The sequence below is a fragment of the Apteryx mantelli genome, chromosome 8 (assembly GCF_036417845.1).
Source record: "Apteryx mantelli isolate bAptMan1 chromosome 8, bAptMan1.hap1, whole genome shotgun sequence".
Lineage (NCBI taxonomy): Eukaryota > Metazoa > Chordata > Aves > Apterygiformes > Apterygidae > Apteryx > Apteryx mantelli.
Window position 1 is genome coordinate 22,110,364 of NC_089985.1, and position 17,724 is coordinate 22,128,087.

At 38.0% G+C, this 17,724-nt stretch overlaps 1 protein-coding gene across 5 annotated transcripts in view; it reads right to left on the reverse strand.

Moving 5' to 3' along the window:
* Nucleotides 1-3,541: 3,541 nt before the first annotated feature.
* The window catches only part of PTBP2 (polypyrimidine tract binding protein 2), a 57,981-nt gene continuing 43,798 nt past the window's right edge, over nt 3,542-17,724 (reverse strand). For 2 of the 5 annotated variants that reach the window (XM_067300878.1, XM_067300881.1), the window contains 6 exons: nt 9,577-9,731; nt 8,098-8,131; nt 7,584-7,676; nt 6,972-7,188; nt 6,792-6,869; nt 3,542-6,635 (listed from right to left, as the gene is read on the reverse strand). In XM_067300878.1, the coding sequence (XP_067156979.1) occupies nt 6,503-6,635; nt 6,792-6,869; nt 6,972-7,188; nt 7,584-7,676; nt 8,098-8,131; nt 9,577-9,731 (710 nt within the window). In that variant the 3' untranslated portion in view covers nt 3,542-6,502. The remainder of the gene's footprint in view (nt 6,636-6,791; nt 6,870-6,971; nt 7,189-7,583; nt 7,677-8,097; nt 8,132-9,576; nt 9,732-17,724) is intronic. The other 3 variants (XM_067300882.1, XM_067300880.1, XM_067300879.1) reach the window with 3 other exon arrangements.

Consider the following 17,724-nt stretch of genomic DNA (forward strand, 5'->3'; position numbering starts at 1 on the left):
CTGGGAAATGAAAACCCCTAGTCTGTTTTCTGTAACATTGACAGGAAAGATATTGACTCCATGTGAATGTCTCAGTCTCTCTCACCCCGCCCTCCAAACAGCGCCAAAAAAACCACACATCGAAACACAACCCTTGTTCACAGAAGGTACCCAAACTACCTTTAGTACCTGAAAGCTAATGCTCAGACAACAAACCACAGCATGCTGAGGAGTGTTTTGTTGGCACAGCACTGGGGCTGTTCACTTGCTGAGGACTGTCAATGCTTTAAAGCAGCAATAAGGCTGGCATCCCACCACATACAGAAAGTCACTGATGTGTGCGAGTTGCAGCTGCCGAGAAACCTCTCTTGCTTCAGAAAAGAACAGGCTAGTCCAGCATGACTTCAGCTGCAGTTGATGCTGTGAGAGGTAAGCCAGGCTATTAGGGAACTGAAAGGGATGGGGCCAGACCAAAGGACAACAAAGCACCGGTCAATCTGTAACTTAAGTCTGCAGTGTTCCATGGAAGACAGATGGTCAGAAGTCTTCTAGTAGACTTTTTTTTTTTTGAGGGTGGGTCTCTTAAAAAACAAAAACAAAAACCAAAAAGCTCATGTTCACAAACTTGTATCACTTTTCATGATGTCTAACAGATCTCTTGCTAGTTCTGATCAGCTTGCCCTATGTAGCTCCTTGGCAAGCCATCAGTATCCATCACTCCAAGGTATCCTGACGTATAGCCTATCTTAGGGCTAAAGGCTTCAGGCTTTCAGTTTTGCTGGCTTCCAGGGATGATCAGCACTCATCCTGTGGAAATGAATTTCCATGGCATTCTTCATGGAATTGCTAATCTCTTACATCTCTGCATCTGCTGAGCAGAAGTGACAAAAAAAGTTACCTCAACAGCTGTACTGATTTTGAGCAGACTTGTTTGTAAACTAGCAGAAAAACCTCCACCCACAAATTCTCCACTTACCAACAATCCTTAAGGGCTATTCCATGCATGAAGAGAACTTAGAGAAACCTACTGAAGCTCCCTTAATGCTCCTCTGTCCAGCACTCCTCCCACTGCAACACATCCCTTTCCTCCAGCTTCTCCTACACTCTACACAGTACCCTCACATCATCATATCTGCTACCTCAAATTGCCACCTGCCTAAGAGACAGAACTATGCACATGCTTGTCGGACAATTCCTGCCAAAACAGAAGGGAAAGCAGCTTATTTGCTCCCTGCCTGCCCCACAGTAGAGTAAGGCCTTCTATCTAGCAAGCCAACTAATCATCATAAAAATAGTAACTTAATATCCAAGACCTCTGTCCCCTTTCTCAAGTTTGACTGGAAATGGACCAATGGGTTACAGAGTGAAAGGGAGGAGAGAAGAGTTATCTAGGGAACAGGACATCCACATGGAGACAGTGCCATTACACAAGTCTCATTTTCTTATGAAACTGGGCTAAAATTCATAAAATATGCAGAACCGTGCAATGATATGAGTGCTATTTTGAGCTACATTTTATGGAAGATATTTGAGTCAAATCACATTTAATTTGTATTTTCCTGAGGAAGAAGAGTTCTTTGCTCTTCCTTTTCTGCCTCTGTGCAGAAGAACGAATCGTGAAAGGATACAGATTTTAAAAAAATTACATGCTAGAAACTTTAAAGGGGAAAAACAAAGCAATGTACTTACTTCTCCCCAACCAACAAACTGAGTATGGAAGAAAGTTCAGTTAAACTCAGAAAACCACAGAGAAGGTAAATAATAATATACCTATGTAATAATTTTTTTTTTTTTTTTAAGGTGAAGCAGGAACTCAGATAGTCCCCTTTTGCAAACCATCTTGAAGAGACCAAACTCGTATTTGTGTACACATGTACATACACAGGTGTACATACTGTAGATTTTCAGAGGTCAAGGGGCTCAGATTAGGTAATTCTAAATAAATGCTCAAAGTTAAAAAATCCTCTGAACTTGTTGCATACAATTCCTCAGCAAGACAGAAATCTTGTCACTGGTTCTAGCAGACTAGCTCTGGACTAACAGAATAATTTATAATAGGTTATCACTCTTTACAGTCAGATTACTGTAGTTCACTGAATAATTTTACCAAAGCCCACAAAATAGAAAATAGCATGCCACCTCCCACTGTTTCAGAAAATCACTGTCCCTCCTCATGACCTGTGTGGATGAGTACTGCACTAGCATGCTGCAGCTGCTCCCCAAGAGAACTGCCAGAGAAATTTTGAAGATGTTGTATAACCAAGACCTCAGAGCCTGAAAAAACCTACCTTCAAGCACAATCTTGACCACATTCACTACTTAAATAACCCTTTCTACACACACTGGGACTGGAAGATATAGGACACTTTTCCGGTGGTGAACAAATTCTCAAATAATTTGGCAAGGTTGAGATTCAGAATTTCAGATTGTCTCAGTTTCTGGAATGGAATAAGCTCTAATAGATACACACTTCGGTCTCATCCCTACCAAACAAGATCCAATTTCTTAGAAGCTTTGCTCACTGTAAAACATTTAACACTCAGAAAATAATTTCTTGAGATGGACTAGTGGACTTATATATGTTTGCAGAGACACAGATCATTTATATCTTTTTCTAGTGTGCCAACAGAACTATTTATTATCTAAGCATAGGATTAGACAAATTATTTGGAGTAAACTATGGTATGAAATTGCAGTGCCTCAACTACTGTAGATAAGCGTCTGCATTGGTGCTTTCATGTTCTAACACACTATACTAAATATAATGAAACTTACAATGAATCAAAGGGAAATTTTATAAGATGGCTTACGAAACTGTCAATTAATGTAAAACATTAAAAATGCCAACCTACAAACAGTAATATAAGCTGTTAATCCTGGAGGGAAAAGGTGTCTGTTAATAACATGCAAAATCACAGTTAACATAAATACTTTAAAGTGCATTCACTTAAAGCTAGAATTTTTGCCACAATTTTTAGTCAACATTCTGTGAAGTTTTACTTCTTATAAATATTGTATTTGCTAGCAGACATCTCCTGATCAAAAAAATCATTTTTGGACTTACCTAATCAATGTCATTGTTCATTAGAGAGTAATCTAGCAATTCATGAACAGTACCCCCCCTCCCCCCAGCAGCCATGATGCTTTCTACTAGTGTCAAAATACTACAATTACTCTAAAAATTGGGAACTGAGTTTGGAATATCAACATGCCTATGGTAGAGTTCTACTAACATAATTTGAGAACTTATTTCTACCATATCTAAGAGGTTACTCATAGTCTTTGTTCTTAGCAAAATTCTAATATTAATGCTGTTTTGCATTTTCACATTCTGAAGAGCTAAAGATAGAACAGAAATTTATTTACATTTTATAACCACCAAAATGTACAAATTACTATCAAAAAAAGTGCTCTTCTAGCAGTTAGGGAAAAACTTGTATGTTCTGAAGAGGCATCATTTTAAAGATTAAACATCAATAACTGAACAGTGATTTTCTTTACTGAGTTCATAAAAAACACTTCCATGCTATTTATGACCATCATTGCTTTTAATTTAGACTGATATAAATATAACCTCATAATGAAAGTGCCTGAATTGATAACAAGTCAAATTCAATATACATTCCTTCCCTTGAGTTTTCACCACAGAACTTCATGCTGAGAAAAAAATATAGATACCTCTTTTTAAAGAAATAAGCCTAGCAACAGATGAATAAGTTTGTCTTACAAAGCCCCTATATTTGTAAACATTCAAGCATTGCACATTTAAAGTTATTTCAACATTATACACATGGCAATCACTGTATGCTATCTGATACAGATGTTTTAGAGTGGAAATAGTTCAGTGCAAGCTGAACTTGTGGAGTGGTAACTTTCAATTCATAGTTCTATTTGAAACATGCAAGCACATTTTGACACACACTTAAAGAAACATGATACATTTTTGCTTTTAAAAATATAAGACAAACTATCACAGATGAAAAAACTTAGACCAACCTAGTAAGATCCTCAACTACTGTTCAAGTCAATCAGGAGACAGGCACCTCAATGCCTTTGGGTGTTCAAGTCTTGTGAGAGGACATGGATTCACGAAGTTTCATAAACAGATGAAACTAATTTTTCTAGTATTTCAGACTGAGGGATAACTGTGATATATGAAATAAAGTTTCTAAGTCATACCTTCGGTGTACTTCTGATACAGCAAGTAACTGCTTAATGCATTTTATTTAGCGTAGTGACAACTAATGCAAGCCCCCTAGGTTATACTGTGACCTTTAAATAGCTGACAGCTATTTATTGATTTGAAAGCCAACCCAAAGAACAGACATCAGGTCACAAAGTAATCTGACATCAATAAATCTCCAGTAGTTATACTGGAGAAGCGACAGAAAAATGCTTTAAATTGAAACTCAATAGCTTTTTCCAATGTAACGCAGGATCATACAGTTGCTCTTAAAGGGGACTGCACAGAAATTTTAATCCTATTTGTAGCGGAGAAAAATATCAACAATCAGCTCAAAATAGTGTGCAGAAACACTTTAAAGTGCCAAAACTGTTTTTACATTCATTTGGACATGTGTCTGAAAATGTGAAAGACCCTGGTCTAGAATACGTATGGCCCACTAGTCCAACGTTAACAACTTTGTCACTTTAACCATGAGTATACTGTATGATTAGTAGAAAATCTTTAGCAGACAAAAAATGAAAGATGAAACTGCAGCAAGAGAGCATGGCAAACCTGAGAGATCTATTAGTGCATAAATCTGCTTAAAAACTAAAAGATAGAAAGAGAAAGCTAACAAACTACAGTAAAAGTTATGTCTTTAAAGCAGTAAGTTGTAACAGGGTGGGAAATGTTTAATATGCACATATGCCTGCAAAGCCATTACTATCTTTCTAAAAATAAAAAGCCAATATTCACAGTATCAGATTTATGGTAAAAAGCCATAAAATTATAGTTACTAATATTACGCTTTTCCCACCCTGGCAGAGAATAAACATGAATTTAGAAGCACAGTAGAAGTGAAAAACAAGGAAGAGGAGAGAGAGAAAGCAGCAGAGAAAGACAGAAAAGGTGAATACAGAGCTACAGAAGTGTTTATTGAGCATGCTACAGAGGTAAGCAGAGTACACATAAGATGAAATTAAACAACCGTCAAACCTCCCAACTTTGTTAGAAAATTAATTTTTAATTGTGCCACTTTCAAACTATACTGAATTTTACATTTCTAAAGATGTAAAAACTCAACTAATAGAAAATATACATGACTTTTTTTTTTCTACATAGATAACAGAATCTATGAATCTTGAAACTAAGTACATCAATTTCAAAAAGTATTGGTCATTTAAACAGAATCAAGGTAACAGTTCAGACTGACAGAGAACTGTTTTCAAATTAATTTGATCTGTAGATTCTGAGCCATGTTTATAGTAAAGTCAGATCAATTTCTAAATACAAAATATTTTGAAGAGATTTATTAAAACTGAATATTACAATGCAAGGTAAATTAAGACTAAAGGCACATAAACTTTGGTCCCACCTGGTTGTCAGTTTTAGTAAACTGCCACAAAATTTCCTGCAAATGTTCGCAGCAAGCTTTCTTCCTCATTGAAAAATACATGCACCAGTTCCTGAACTAGCTCGACCAGTCTGTACATGCTCAGAAATCCACAACCATATTCCATATCTTAATTACAAACTAAAGATGGTAATATATATTTAAATGCACGTAAGTCATGTCAACTTCAAAAACATCTACGAAAAATATTCAGCCACAAACAAGACATTACTTAGTGCTGACATTTATATGATACATCCCACAAGAGTGTGTACAAAAAGGTTAAGATTCCACAATGCTTTTCACGTAGGGCTCAAAGTCACAGAAGTCACTTTTTGTCCTTTAAGAAATTAATATTCTGTATCTTGTTAATTTTAACTAATGCCTACATTCATAACTGAATCTAGACCAGAACCATGAAATACAAAAGGCAAAAGAAAAGTAGCAGAAATCATATACGTTGTTTTACTCTTTCAGAATCTTATCCAATTAAAGAAAAAAAAAGTGACAAACCAGCAGATAAAGAAATCAATTCCAAGCAGGAGAAACAAAAGCTTAACCTTTTTACACACCCCTGCCTAAACATATTTAAATTATCATGTAACAATGTGCCCCAGACAACCAAATTTGTTTTACTAGTTATGCAATTCTGGCAATACTAGTTTTTCTTTTTAAGGCACATATGTCAACTAAGTTGAAAAACTGTGGGATTAACTTGAAACCTTTTTAAACAAAGTGATGATTTATCTAAATAACAGTTGAATAACAGCAGTTAGTATCACTGCTTTTTAAAGTTTTTTTTGTGTTTTTTTGTTTTTTTATTTTTTTAAACAACCAAGGAATGATAACAGCATGAAAAAAACCCAAAACAAAACAGAAGACAAACTCTGGTCCCCACTTTCCTGAACAGTCAATAGGTGACAATACCGAACAACGCAATACACCCTCATTTTTGATCTGCCTTTTTAAATTGTTGATTTAGAGAAAGAAACTCTCAGATGGTGATTTTCTCCAAGATTATAATTGTGAAGATCAATCAAAGCCTGAATAGCTTCTTCCACTGTTGACATCTGAAGAAGCGCCATCTTGTGATCTCTTCTGAAACAAAATAACGGCATTAAGAACTCAAACACCACTACAGGATTTGCTCCTAATGTTTTCAGTCTTCTATGCACATTTCCTAGGATGTGCTGTAAAAGTGCACTTACAGTTTTAACAAAAGACTGCCTAACAATGTACAGAAAAGTTACTTACTGAAAAAATTTAAAAGCTTTCACAGTGCCACCAGTGTTAGCAAACAATGTGCGTAGATCCTCTTCTGCTACTGATGGTCTACAGAAAGAAAAAAACAGAACATAAGCAGCAAATTATTAGTGAATTTGGTGTGCTGTGATTCACATTAATGCTATCAGCTTACTGACAGCCAACACTTACGGAATATTAGACAGATGAAGCGTTGCAGATGGAGGGAATATATTCTGAAAGTTTTTTGAACCAGGCTTCTTGAAGCGATGCAGAGGTGAATTACCAAAATCTTTAGTGAGCCCTTGGTCATCAAGTCCCTCTCGAGGTAGTTGTACTGTCTGATGTTTGGAAAGGGTAACCCGAATAATCTTTCCATACATTTTTTGTCCATTAAGATGGCTCATGGCTGAAAAAAAGACAAGCAGCTTACTCAACTCAGTGTTACTTTTTCAGAGCTTGAAAATATGGTACATCAAACATAACTCTGCAAACAAGAAAAAACGAGCAAATCAGAAGGTCAGTGTGCTAAAGGACTGTAATAAGAACTAAGTCTGGAGAATTTGGGCAAGTATTTAACTTTAAACAAACACCTCCATGTGTGATCCAGCACTGCTACTAAATTCACTTAAGATACTGTGCAGAGGTTTTGGAATACAAGCGGATGCAGTAAGATTTTGTATCTTGGAGGAAACCAGGATATAAGAAATTGACAAACAAACATGTTTTGTTCACCTGATTTTACATAGCATAATTTCAAATACTTAAACAGACTAATTGGAACAAACAGAAAACTAATCTTACCCAGCTGTGACTGGTTTCCATCAGCCATCTGTATAAGAGCACTGTCTTTCTTATTGTATAAAATCTTCACACGCTGCACATCACCATAAACACCTTTTCAAAGTCAAAGGTAATCCAAAAGAAAAAGTTCATTTTAAAGCCAGTCAACTAAGTAATGTATTTTGACATATCAATGGAACACTCAGACAGCAACAAGATCACTCACTCAAACTCACTCTCACAAATGAATAAAGGAGATAGATTTTGAATAGTGAATTTTGAAAAGAATAATTTCTGATAAACCCTCAAAGCTATGTGAATGATATTAAATTAAAGATCATGCAAAATATATTAGCATGCATTAAAAGAAAATCTGTGTCTATGGAGAGTTTTAAACAGCAAAAGAAAAATAGCAAAAGATTTACTGTTCAACTTTAAGCCAAAGTGCTAGCTACAAATAAGAATTAAGGTGAAACAAAAAAAACAAAACAAAAATCAAATCAATAATAAAAGTATAGTGCTAACAATAACATACCGAAGAGGGTAAACAGACTTTGGGGCGTAACCATCTTTAGAAGGAGAGAAGAGCAAGCAGCGTAAGACAAGAAGAGAGAAGAGTCGAGGAAGAGCGGAGATGAACAGATCATCCATAACGAAGGGTGGTTCCCGCAGAATGGTGAGGTGGTCATGGATCATGGTTTCAAGGCGGTTAATTGGGGCAAGTTGGTCCGAGGAACATTTTGTTCAAGCACAGAAGCATGAACATAGGGAATGAAGACAGGGAACATAGACAAAGACAAGGAGAAAAAGGATAACACAGGGACGGGCATGGGAATTTGGGTAAAGACGAGGAAGGGGAAGGTGAACACAAAGGGAAAAGGATGAAATGGGGAAGGGAAAACAGCAATGCAGAAGAAAAAAAATAAGGAAGTGGGGAACAAAAAAAATAAAATATAGGTCAGTACATAGGAAATGCAGGAATTTGGTCAGAAAATGGTTGGTTTATGTATTGTACAAGAAAAACTGAGTAAAATGTAGTCACCCAAGACAAATATGGGTAAAGTACATTCATATCAAGAGTAAACTACAGCATTTCATCTCAACATGAAAATAAAAAAAAAAGCATGCAATAGAAACTTTAAACTTTGAACTTTAATTGCGTAAGCATGGCTGGTTATGAAATGCAGGCAAAAAATCTTTCAAAATGGCACTCTGATCTACACATTTTAACATGCAAGACTGTGGATGACAAAATAGTACCAGATGATAAAATAAGCTTAATGATTTACAGTGACAGAGGCCAGTCAAAAATGGAACAGCTAGACCGATACAAACTTCCCACATTTCATACCAGCTTTCACAGCCATCAAAATAAATGTAAAGGACAGTAAAAACGCAAAACTAAACAAATCCCTTTAGACTTCAGAGTTAGCAAGAAAGATACACTTAAGGTGAAAATGCTTTGTCTTTTTTTTTTTTTTTTTTTTTTTTTTAAAGACAAATGAATAACTGCAAAGAAAAAAATTACTAAGAGACTGGAAGAGTGCCTCGTCAAGATCTTTGGGAGAACCTTCAAAGAAAAATGTGTTAGAGTAGTTCACATAAATTAAGACCTTAAAATGTGAGTTAAAAGCATGAAATGAAGCAGCAAATAACTAGAAGAAAACAAAAATTGTAGTTTACATGATTATAATTACAAATGAAAACATAGTTGCTATTTCGTAAAAATAAATATTTCAATTCAAACGTCAAACATGCAGTATTTACTACACTTTTTCTTAGAAAACATAGGTAGCTGACTATCAAAGGACATTCCAAATCATTAGCTACCTGGGAAAGCAGAAGTATTTAACAATAATGGCTTCAAAATTAACTTTGGGGGAGTATTAAAAGAACAACAAAAATACTTTGAGCTTAAAATCCAGATGTAAGAGGCCAAGTGCAAAAAAATTAAAGTATTGTCAGATGAAGTGTGGCTAAACAGGAAAAAAAAAAGTTAAATTGTTTCACTGACCTCTTCATTTAAATTGCTAACCAGGAGGACTGTATTGCCACCAGCTGAGACTCCAGGCATTCCCACACGGCCAGCAGCAGCAGCAGCAGCTGCAGCAGCAGCATTTGGAATAGCCAAAGGACTCAGAGTTCCTGGAACAGCTGCAACAGGAAGCCCTAATTTTAAAATAAAGCATATTTTACGAAACACACACAAGTCGTTTAAAAAAGTACCTATATCAGCACAAGTGTTGCCTACAACACTCTACAAAGCAGATCATTCCACTGTTCAAGCTGTTCAATGATTTATGAAATGGATCATTAATAAACAATGCAGAAATGTGAAATAATTTTGAATCAAGTCTCAAAAAAATGAAAATGATGTAAAAGTACTTTCTTTCCAATTAAATGTTCTTGCGCACCAAAACCATTCCCATTGTACTCCAGAATATTTACAGCATCTAGCTTATCAAAATGGTCTAAAGTAAACATTGATCAAATCAGTAACATAAACACTAATTATGTGTCTGCATCATAATATCCTTATTTTACATCACACAGAGGTAGTCCTCACTTCAACTTGATGCTTCAGGCTACACATATAACACTGAGTTGGTCAAGTGAAAAAGCCTATAAATCCCTCGGCCTTAGCATAAATGAGGTAAGGAGGCAAGTTTCTGAAATTCAAGATTCAAGGTAGGACCATACTGATAACAAGGCTTTTTCCAATTTGATTCCCTTAAGAAGCACGTTACCACTAGCTAGACCTGCAGCCATGCTGCTGCTTGTTCCGAGGAAGTTCGGATCCCATAGAGAAATGGTACTTACTTATGCAGGTTCTGCCCTGCCAAGTCACTAAAGCACTAGGCAGTGTATGCTACTTCCAGGAGCTGAGAGGTTTGCGTGATACATGTGCACTATACATAGTTTATACAGGAACAGCTGTATCACATTTGACCAAAGTTTTTTGTACCTTTTACAAAGTCTAATAAAAGGATATTTATACAGTAAAGTGTGCAACAATCAGGAGAAAAAAAAAAATAGAGCTTCAGTTTTTATTTTCCGCTACTGCAACTGGCCTCTCAAATTTCAGTATTTTGGCAAAATTTCTAACGCTTATCTGATGATGCTAACCTAACACAACAAGAATTTTTGACTAGTCTTCCACTACGCCCACTAGTCAGTCAAAATATAATCTTTACACATTGGAGCCAAGATGAGCTTTCCTTCCTACATTGCTTTATTTTAAAGAAGTCATAAGAGAAACAAAAATTCTTCTGTTTCAGTCAATGACTAAATATTAAGTAGATAAAATTACTGATGAATATAGTTGCTATTAAGAATATTCCCAACCTTGATAGCAAAAGGGAATGCATAGGAAAAACAAAACAGAGGTGGTAAGTATGGTTAAAAAGTTTATTTAATTAAAAAAAAAAGACTTCTCCACTCTTTAATCATGTTTTGATACAGAAATTTGTTAAAATAATTAACAAATTGAGATTTCGCTGGGCTGGACAAATGACCAAATAGAAGAGGACATCCATCATTACTTTGTGCTAGTGGTCAACAGTATTACTGATAGAGTATGATACAAAAAAAACACAGTGCCATTAAATAAAGATATGCTTTTGGAAATATATTCTGTTAACTCCCTGTCAAAACAGATACGGAAGAACAACAGTAAAGGTTCTAAGAAAGGAAATCAAAGATACGGAAAGTTTTCTGATACAGAGTTTAAAAGATGGAAAATGTTAGTATTCAGGGGTAAAGCCAGAGGTATAAAAAGTACTGAATAATGCAAGCATCATTTAGGCAGCTTTAGTGATCTCTCACAACACAAGATAAAATAAAAATCTACTCGATTCAAAAGGCAACAAATATGATATTATTTGTGGCATTTGCGGGACTGACCATAATGCTAACCAGAATGGAAAACCTAACCTGTCTTCCTCCCATCCATTCTGCAAACACACTTAACAGGTGCTGAGAAAATATTATATGATCTTTGGAGACAACAGCCAGTTACATTAAATAAGCAAAAGAGGGACATTTAACATGTTCCATCACATAAGCCAGTCACTAGCTACGTGGGGTTAAGGAAGACACTTCCCCCCCTCCCCCCAACATGTATGTTACGGTATGATCATCCACCATGAGGGCTGTCACAGGTCTTCCAAAGACTGTAGCAGCACCAGTCGTGTCACAGAAAGGATAGCAAATGAGACAGAACACTGCTAGCCCAAGCACAGCAGTTACTGTGTTTCTCAAAATCAATTCTGCATGAAAGGAAAGTGAAAATATTTCACCGAGCTATATACAAATATGTATAATTGTAATATATTATAATAACATTATACTACATATAATATATTATATAATAAGTAGTAATAATTATGGACTACATACATATATGTATTAGTAAGACAAATGTAACAGAAATATGACGCATATTTATGTTAAAGCCCAAGAATATAGCTCCACTTTCCAGTAAAAACAATTAATAAGGGAGGATGTTAAAGAAAGCACCCACACACAAGCAGCAAAGACATTTTTTCTCAAAATCACACTGTAATATACAGGCAACCCTATGAATATCATACTCGAGTCCTCCAAAAACAACTCTAAAATGTAGTTATGTTCTAAAAATCATATTTTGGAAATGCAATTCAAATGCTATACAAGTCTTTCTATTTTGTAGTGCATAAACTGACTTTTAATGTTTATTTTCACTCAGCTACTATAGAGGTCATATAGACAGAATAGTGAAGAGTGACAGTAAGGTATGACAAGTGTTCACCGAAAGAAAAATGACTTACTTTATACCAGGTCAACAGCAACCAGTTAGGTGTATATGTATATAGATAAAATTTTTTTTTTTAAAAAAAAAAAAACTAAGATACTAGAGCATTTCAAGCTTTTTAGTGGAACTAAGCACCTCTCTAGCCTCAGAAATTTTAAAGGTAGTACAGTACTTTTAGGAATAAAGGAATTTAGAGATATCTGGTGAGGTTTTTATGGCTTTTTACATACTTGGGCAGAGCTAGAGTAACTCATGTTCTAACAAGCAAAATTCTTCATAGAATTAGACTCTCTAGAGGACGTGCTCTGGTCCCGCTGAGGAAGTTAAACACAAAGATAAATTCAACACCGTTCATACAAAAATATCTTCAATTATTATCCTCTAAACTAGATTCATTTAATAAGAATTTTAAGAGGAATCAGAGCAAAGTACTAATAAAGAAAGATTAAGGATGACAGCAAGGAATAAAAGTGTGGGAACCTTAACCATAACAGCATGTTTCCAGCTGTAATATTAAACAAATATGATAACTGCAAATATTAATGTATTAAAGCAGTTTAATGCCAGTTTAAAATAAGCTTTTATTTAGCATGATAATGTTGGTCCAGTATAAAGCAGTTGCTGTTTATTTAGGGATTTCTATTTTAAAAGATCTCCTGTACCTTTTTTTCACCTCACATATGAAAGCCACACATATTCAAAACAAAACAAACAAAAATTCTGTCCATTAGCGATTTCTTCCTTCTTTCAAAAGGGGAAAGGCTCATTAAAAAAAATGTCCAATTTACAGTCTCAAAGATTTCTGACCACTGAGGTTTTTTTTATAGCAGAGAATGTAGTATATAAGTGAGTAATAATGCATCCAGACTAGGATTATCTATTCGGATATCACATTTCTATCTGATTACACAGTGCACACAGACTTCATTTCTTGGAGACAACTGGCATACTCAGAGAACAAGCAATTCCTGTTCTGTAGATTTTTACAGTTTGCCATTTAGGCAAGTCAAAAAATATTTTTAATAAATAGAAGGAGGATCAATTTGTATTATGATTACTACTTATCAATCAACACGCTATTTATGATTTGAGGACCTACATGAAACTATTCATAAATGTTAGGTACTTTATCAACATAATCAACTGATATTCGTAAATGTTGTCACTAACTATTTTAGCTTCCAACAATCATACCTTAAGATGTTTTTGCTTCTTCTAGATATTAACGAAACATAAAAATATTATATGCTTTTTTCCCTAGCCTTTTTAGGTATTTTCCCCTCAAGGAGGGCGCTCAACACAGCATGTCTCTTAATTTTTTATACCCTTCCAAGTGCATCTTTTTGCATGATACGTGAAGTGCAAGTTACTAATGCCATTTTAGAAATAAGGAAATTAAAGGTATGCTAAAAGCATATGATAGACTGTTATGTGCATAAAAACCATTAAGCAGCAGGAGTAGTCTCAAGGTGGCCATGTGGGCTATGACTGATAAAAGTGGATTCAGTCACCAGTCCTGCTCTGAACTTCTTTATGGCTTTATGTCAAGTCACCACCATCTTATTGGCCTGTTTCTTATACTTAGCCTGAAGGGTTTTCAGGGACATAGCAGGTTCCTTTAAAATCACAGAATCACAGAATCGCTGAGGTTGGAAGGGACCTCTGGAGATCATCTAGTCCAACCCCCCTGCTCAAGCAGGGTCACCTAGAGCACATTGCACAGGATTGCATCCAGGCGCGTTCTGAATATCTCCAGAGAAGGAGACTCCACCACCTCTCGGGGCAACCTGTTCCAGTGCTCTGTCACCCTCACAGTGAAAAAGTTTTTCCTCATGTTCAGATGGAAGTGTCTGTGTTTCAGTTTGTGCCTGTTGCCTCGCGTCCTGTCGCTCGGCACCACTGAAAAGAGTCTGGTCCCATCCTCTCGACACCCTCCCTTCAGATACTTGTACACGTTGATAAGATCTCCTCTCAGCCTTCTCTTCTCCAAGCTAAACAGGCCAAGCTCTCTCAGCCTTTCCTCATAAGAGAGATGCTCCAGTCCCCTAATCAACTTTGTAGCCCTTCGCTGGACTTGCTCCAGTAGTGCCACATCCCTCTTGTATTGGGGAGCCCAGAACTGGACGCAGTACTCCAGATGTGGCCTCACCAGGGCTGAGTAGAGGGGGAGGATCACCTCCCTCGACCTGCTGGCAACACTCTTCCTGATGCACCCCAGCATACCATTGGCCTTCTTGGCCACAAGGGCACATTGCTGCCTCATGCTTAACTTGGTGTCCACCAGCACTCCCAGGTCCTTCTCCGCAGAGCTGCTTTCCAGCAGGTCAACCCCCAACCTGTACTGGTGACTGGGGTTATTCCTCCCCAGGTGCAGGACCCTGCACTTCCCTTTGTTGAACTTCATGAAGTCTCTTTGAATGGCAGCACAGCCCTCTGGTGTATCAGCCACTCCTCCCAGTTTGGTATCATCAGCAAACTTGCTGAGGGTGCACTCTGTGCCTTCATCCAGGTCATTGATGAAGAAGTTGAACAAGACTGGACCCAGGACTGACCCCTGGGGGACACCGCTAGCTACAGGCCTCCAACTAGACTGTGCCGCTGATCACAACTCTCTGAGCTCTGCCATTCAGCCAGTTCTCAATCCACCTCACTGTCCACTCATCTAGCCCACACTTCCTGAGCTTGTCTGTGAGGATGTTATGGGAGACAGTGTCGAAAGCCTTGCTGAAGTCAAGGTAGACAACATCCACTGCTCTCCCCTCATCTACCCAGCCAGTCATTCCATCATAGAAGGCTATCAGATTGGTTAGGCATAATTTCCCCTTGGTGAAGCCATGCCGACTACTCCTGATCACCTTCTTTTCCTCCACATGCGTGGAGATGGCTTCCAGGATGAGCTGCTCCATCACCTTTCCAGGGATGGAGGTGAGGCTGACTGGCCTGTAGTTCCCTGGGTCCTCCTTCTTGCCCTTTTTGAAGACTGGGGTGACATTGGCTTTCTTCCAGTCCTCGGGCACCTCTCCTGTTCTCCATGACCTTTCAAAGATGATGGAGAGTGGCTTAGCAATAATGTCCGCCAGCTCCCTCAGCACTCGTGGGTCCATCCCATCAGGGCCCATGGATTTGTGGGTGTCAAGTTTGCTTAAATGATCTCTAACCCACTCCTCCTCCACCAAGAGAAAGTCTTCCTCTCTCCAGACTTTCTCTCTTGCCTCCAGGATCTGGGGTTCCTGAGGGCTGGCCTGGGCAGTAAAGACTGAAGCAAAGAAGGCATTCAGTAACTCTGCCTTCTTTGCATCCTTCGTCACCAGGGCACCCACCCCATTCAGCAAAGGGCCCACATTTTCCCTAGTCTTCCTCTTACTGCTGATGTATTTGAAGAAGCCCTTCTTGCTGTCCTTGACATCTCTAGCCAGATTTAATTCCAAACGGGCCTTAGCCTTCCTCGTTGCATCCCTGCATACTCTGACAACATTCCTATATTCCTCCCAAGTGGCCTGTCCCCCTTTCCACTTTCTGTATACTTCCTTCTTCTGGTTGAGTTTTGCCAGGAGCTCCTTGCTCATCCATGCAGGTCTCCTGCCTCCTTTGCTTGACTTCCTACTCATAGGGATGCACCGCTCTTGAGCCTGAAGGAAGTGATGTTTGAATATTAACCAGCTCTCTTGAACACTCCTTCCTTCTAGGGCCCTCACCCATGGGATTCCTCCAAGTAGGTCCCTGAAGAGGCCAAAGTTTGCTCTCCTGAAGTCCAGGGTTGCGATCCTACTTGGTGCCCTGCTGCCTCCTCGCAGGATCCTGAACTCCACCATCTCATGGTCACTGCAGCCAAGGCAGCCCCCAACCTTCACATCTTCCACCAGTCTTTCTTTGTTTGTTAGTACGAGGTCCAGCAGCACACCTCTCCTTGTTGGCTCCTCCACCACCTGTGTCAAGAAGTTGTCACCAATGCTCTGCAGGAACCTCCAGGACTGTTTGTGCCTAGCTGTGTTGTCTTTCCAGCAGATATCGGGGTGGCTGAAGTCCCCCATGAGAACCAGGGCCTGGGATCGTGAGGCTACTTCCAGCTGTCTGTAGAAGGCCTCATCGACTTCCTCATCCTGATCAGGTGGCCTGTAGTAAACACCCACAACAGTGTCACCTCTGTTAGCCTGCCCTTTGATCCTTACCCATAAGCTCTCGACTCGCTCTTCATCCACCCCTAGGCACAGCTCAATACATTCCAGTTGCTCTCTCACATAAAGAGCAACTCCACCACCTCGCTTTCCTGGCCTGTCTTTCCTAAAAGGCACGTAGCCATCCATGACAGCACTCCAGTCATGCGAGCTATCCCACCATGTCTCTGTAATGGCAATGAGATCATGGCCCTGCGACCGCACACATATCTCTAGTTCTTCCTGTTTGTTCCCCAAGCTGCGTGCATTGGTGTACAGGCATGTCTGCACAAGAGCCAGCTCACAAAGCTTCAGATTGTAAGCATTACTATAATTACATCATAAAGTTACAATACCAAATAACAGGGTTAATTCCATCCAAAGCGAACAGAGAGATGTATTGGTTTAGCAGTCATGTAGATCTAAACACCGAGACTAAACATAGTTTGCCACTAAAACTCCACTCGCGCTATTACATTAAACCTAAACCTCACTTCTGGCATATGAATTACAGTATATAGTTAATAATGCAAAACAAAAAATGTCATCTGAATTGTACAACCCTCCAGCATACAGTAGCATAAGCTTATTAACAGAGCCAAAACTTACACTGGAGTCCTTACTACATTTTCTGTTAGTGATCTCATTGTATACATACAGTCAGAACAGCTATAACAAGAATTTTAACAAGAATGCCACAGGTCCAACTTATGGTATTCTCCCTGAACATGCAGAAGAACCTGAAGAGCAAACATATCCAGCTTCCTCAAGTCCCTTCCAATACAACGAATGTTTTTACAGAGGAAAAACTAAGCATGACATATCTGTACAGCTCATCAAAATACTACTGTAATTATGAACTTCTTATATTGTGGAAGCATAACAATGTATTTAAACTCATCATTTAACAACAACTGCTGTACTATCCAAAAAAAAAAAGTCATCTTTTGGCAGCACAAAAAGCAGGGGACAATAAGAAATGAAAATCTGATACCTCACAAGAGTACTAAAATTGAAAACACCCAAAACCAAAAAACACAGAAATATATCATTAAGGTGGCTATCACCAACAGACAGAAAACAGTTTAAATGCTGTTGCTCATCACTTTACCAAACACACTAAGACATGACTGACTTCACTGATGCTCAAAAAATTCTTAACAGCTGCAATGAAAGTTACTGCTGTCATGTCTGTCTCATTGTTCTACTGCTTACA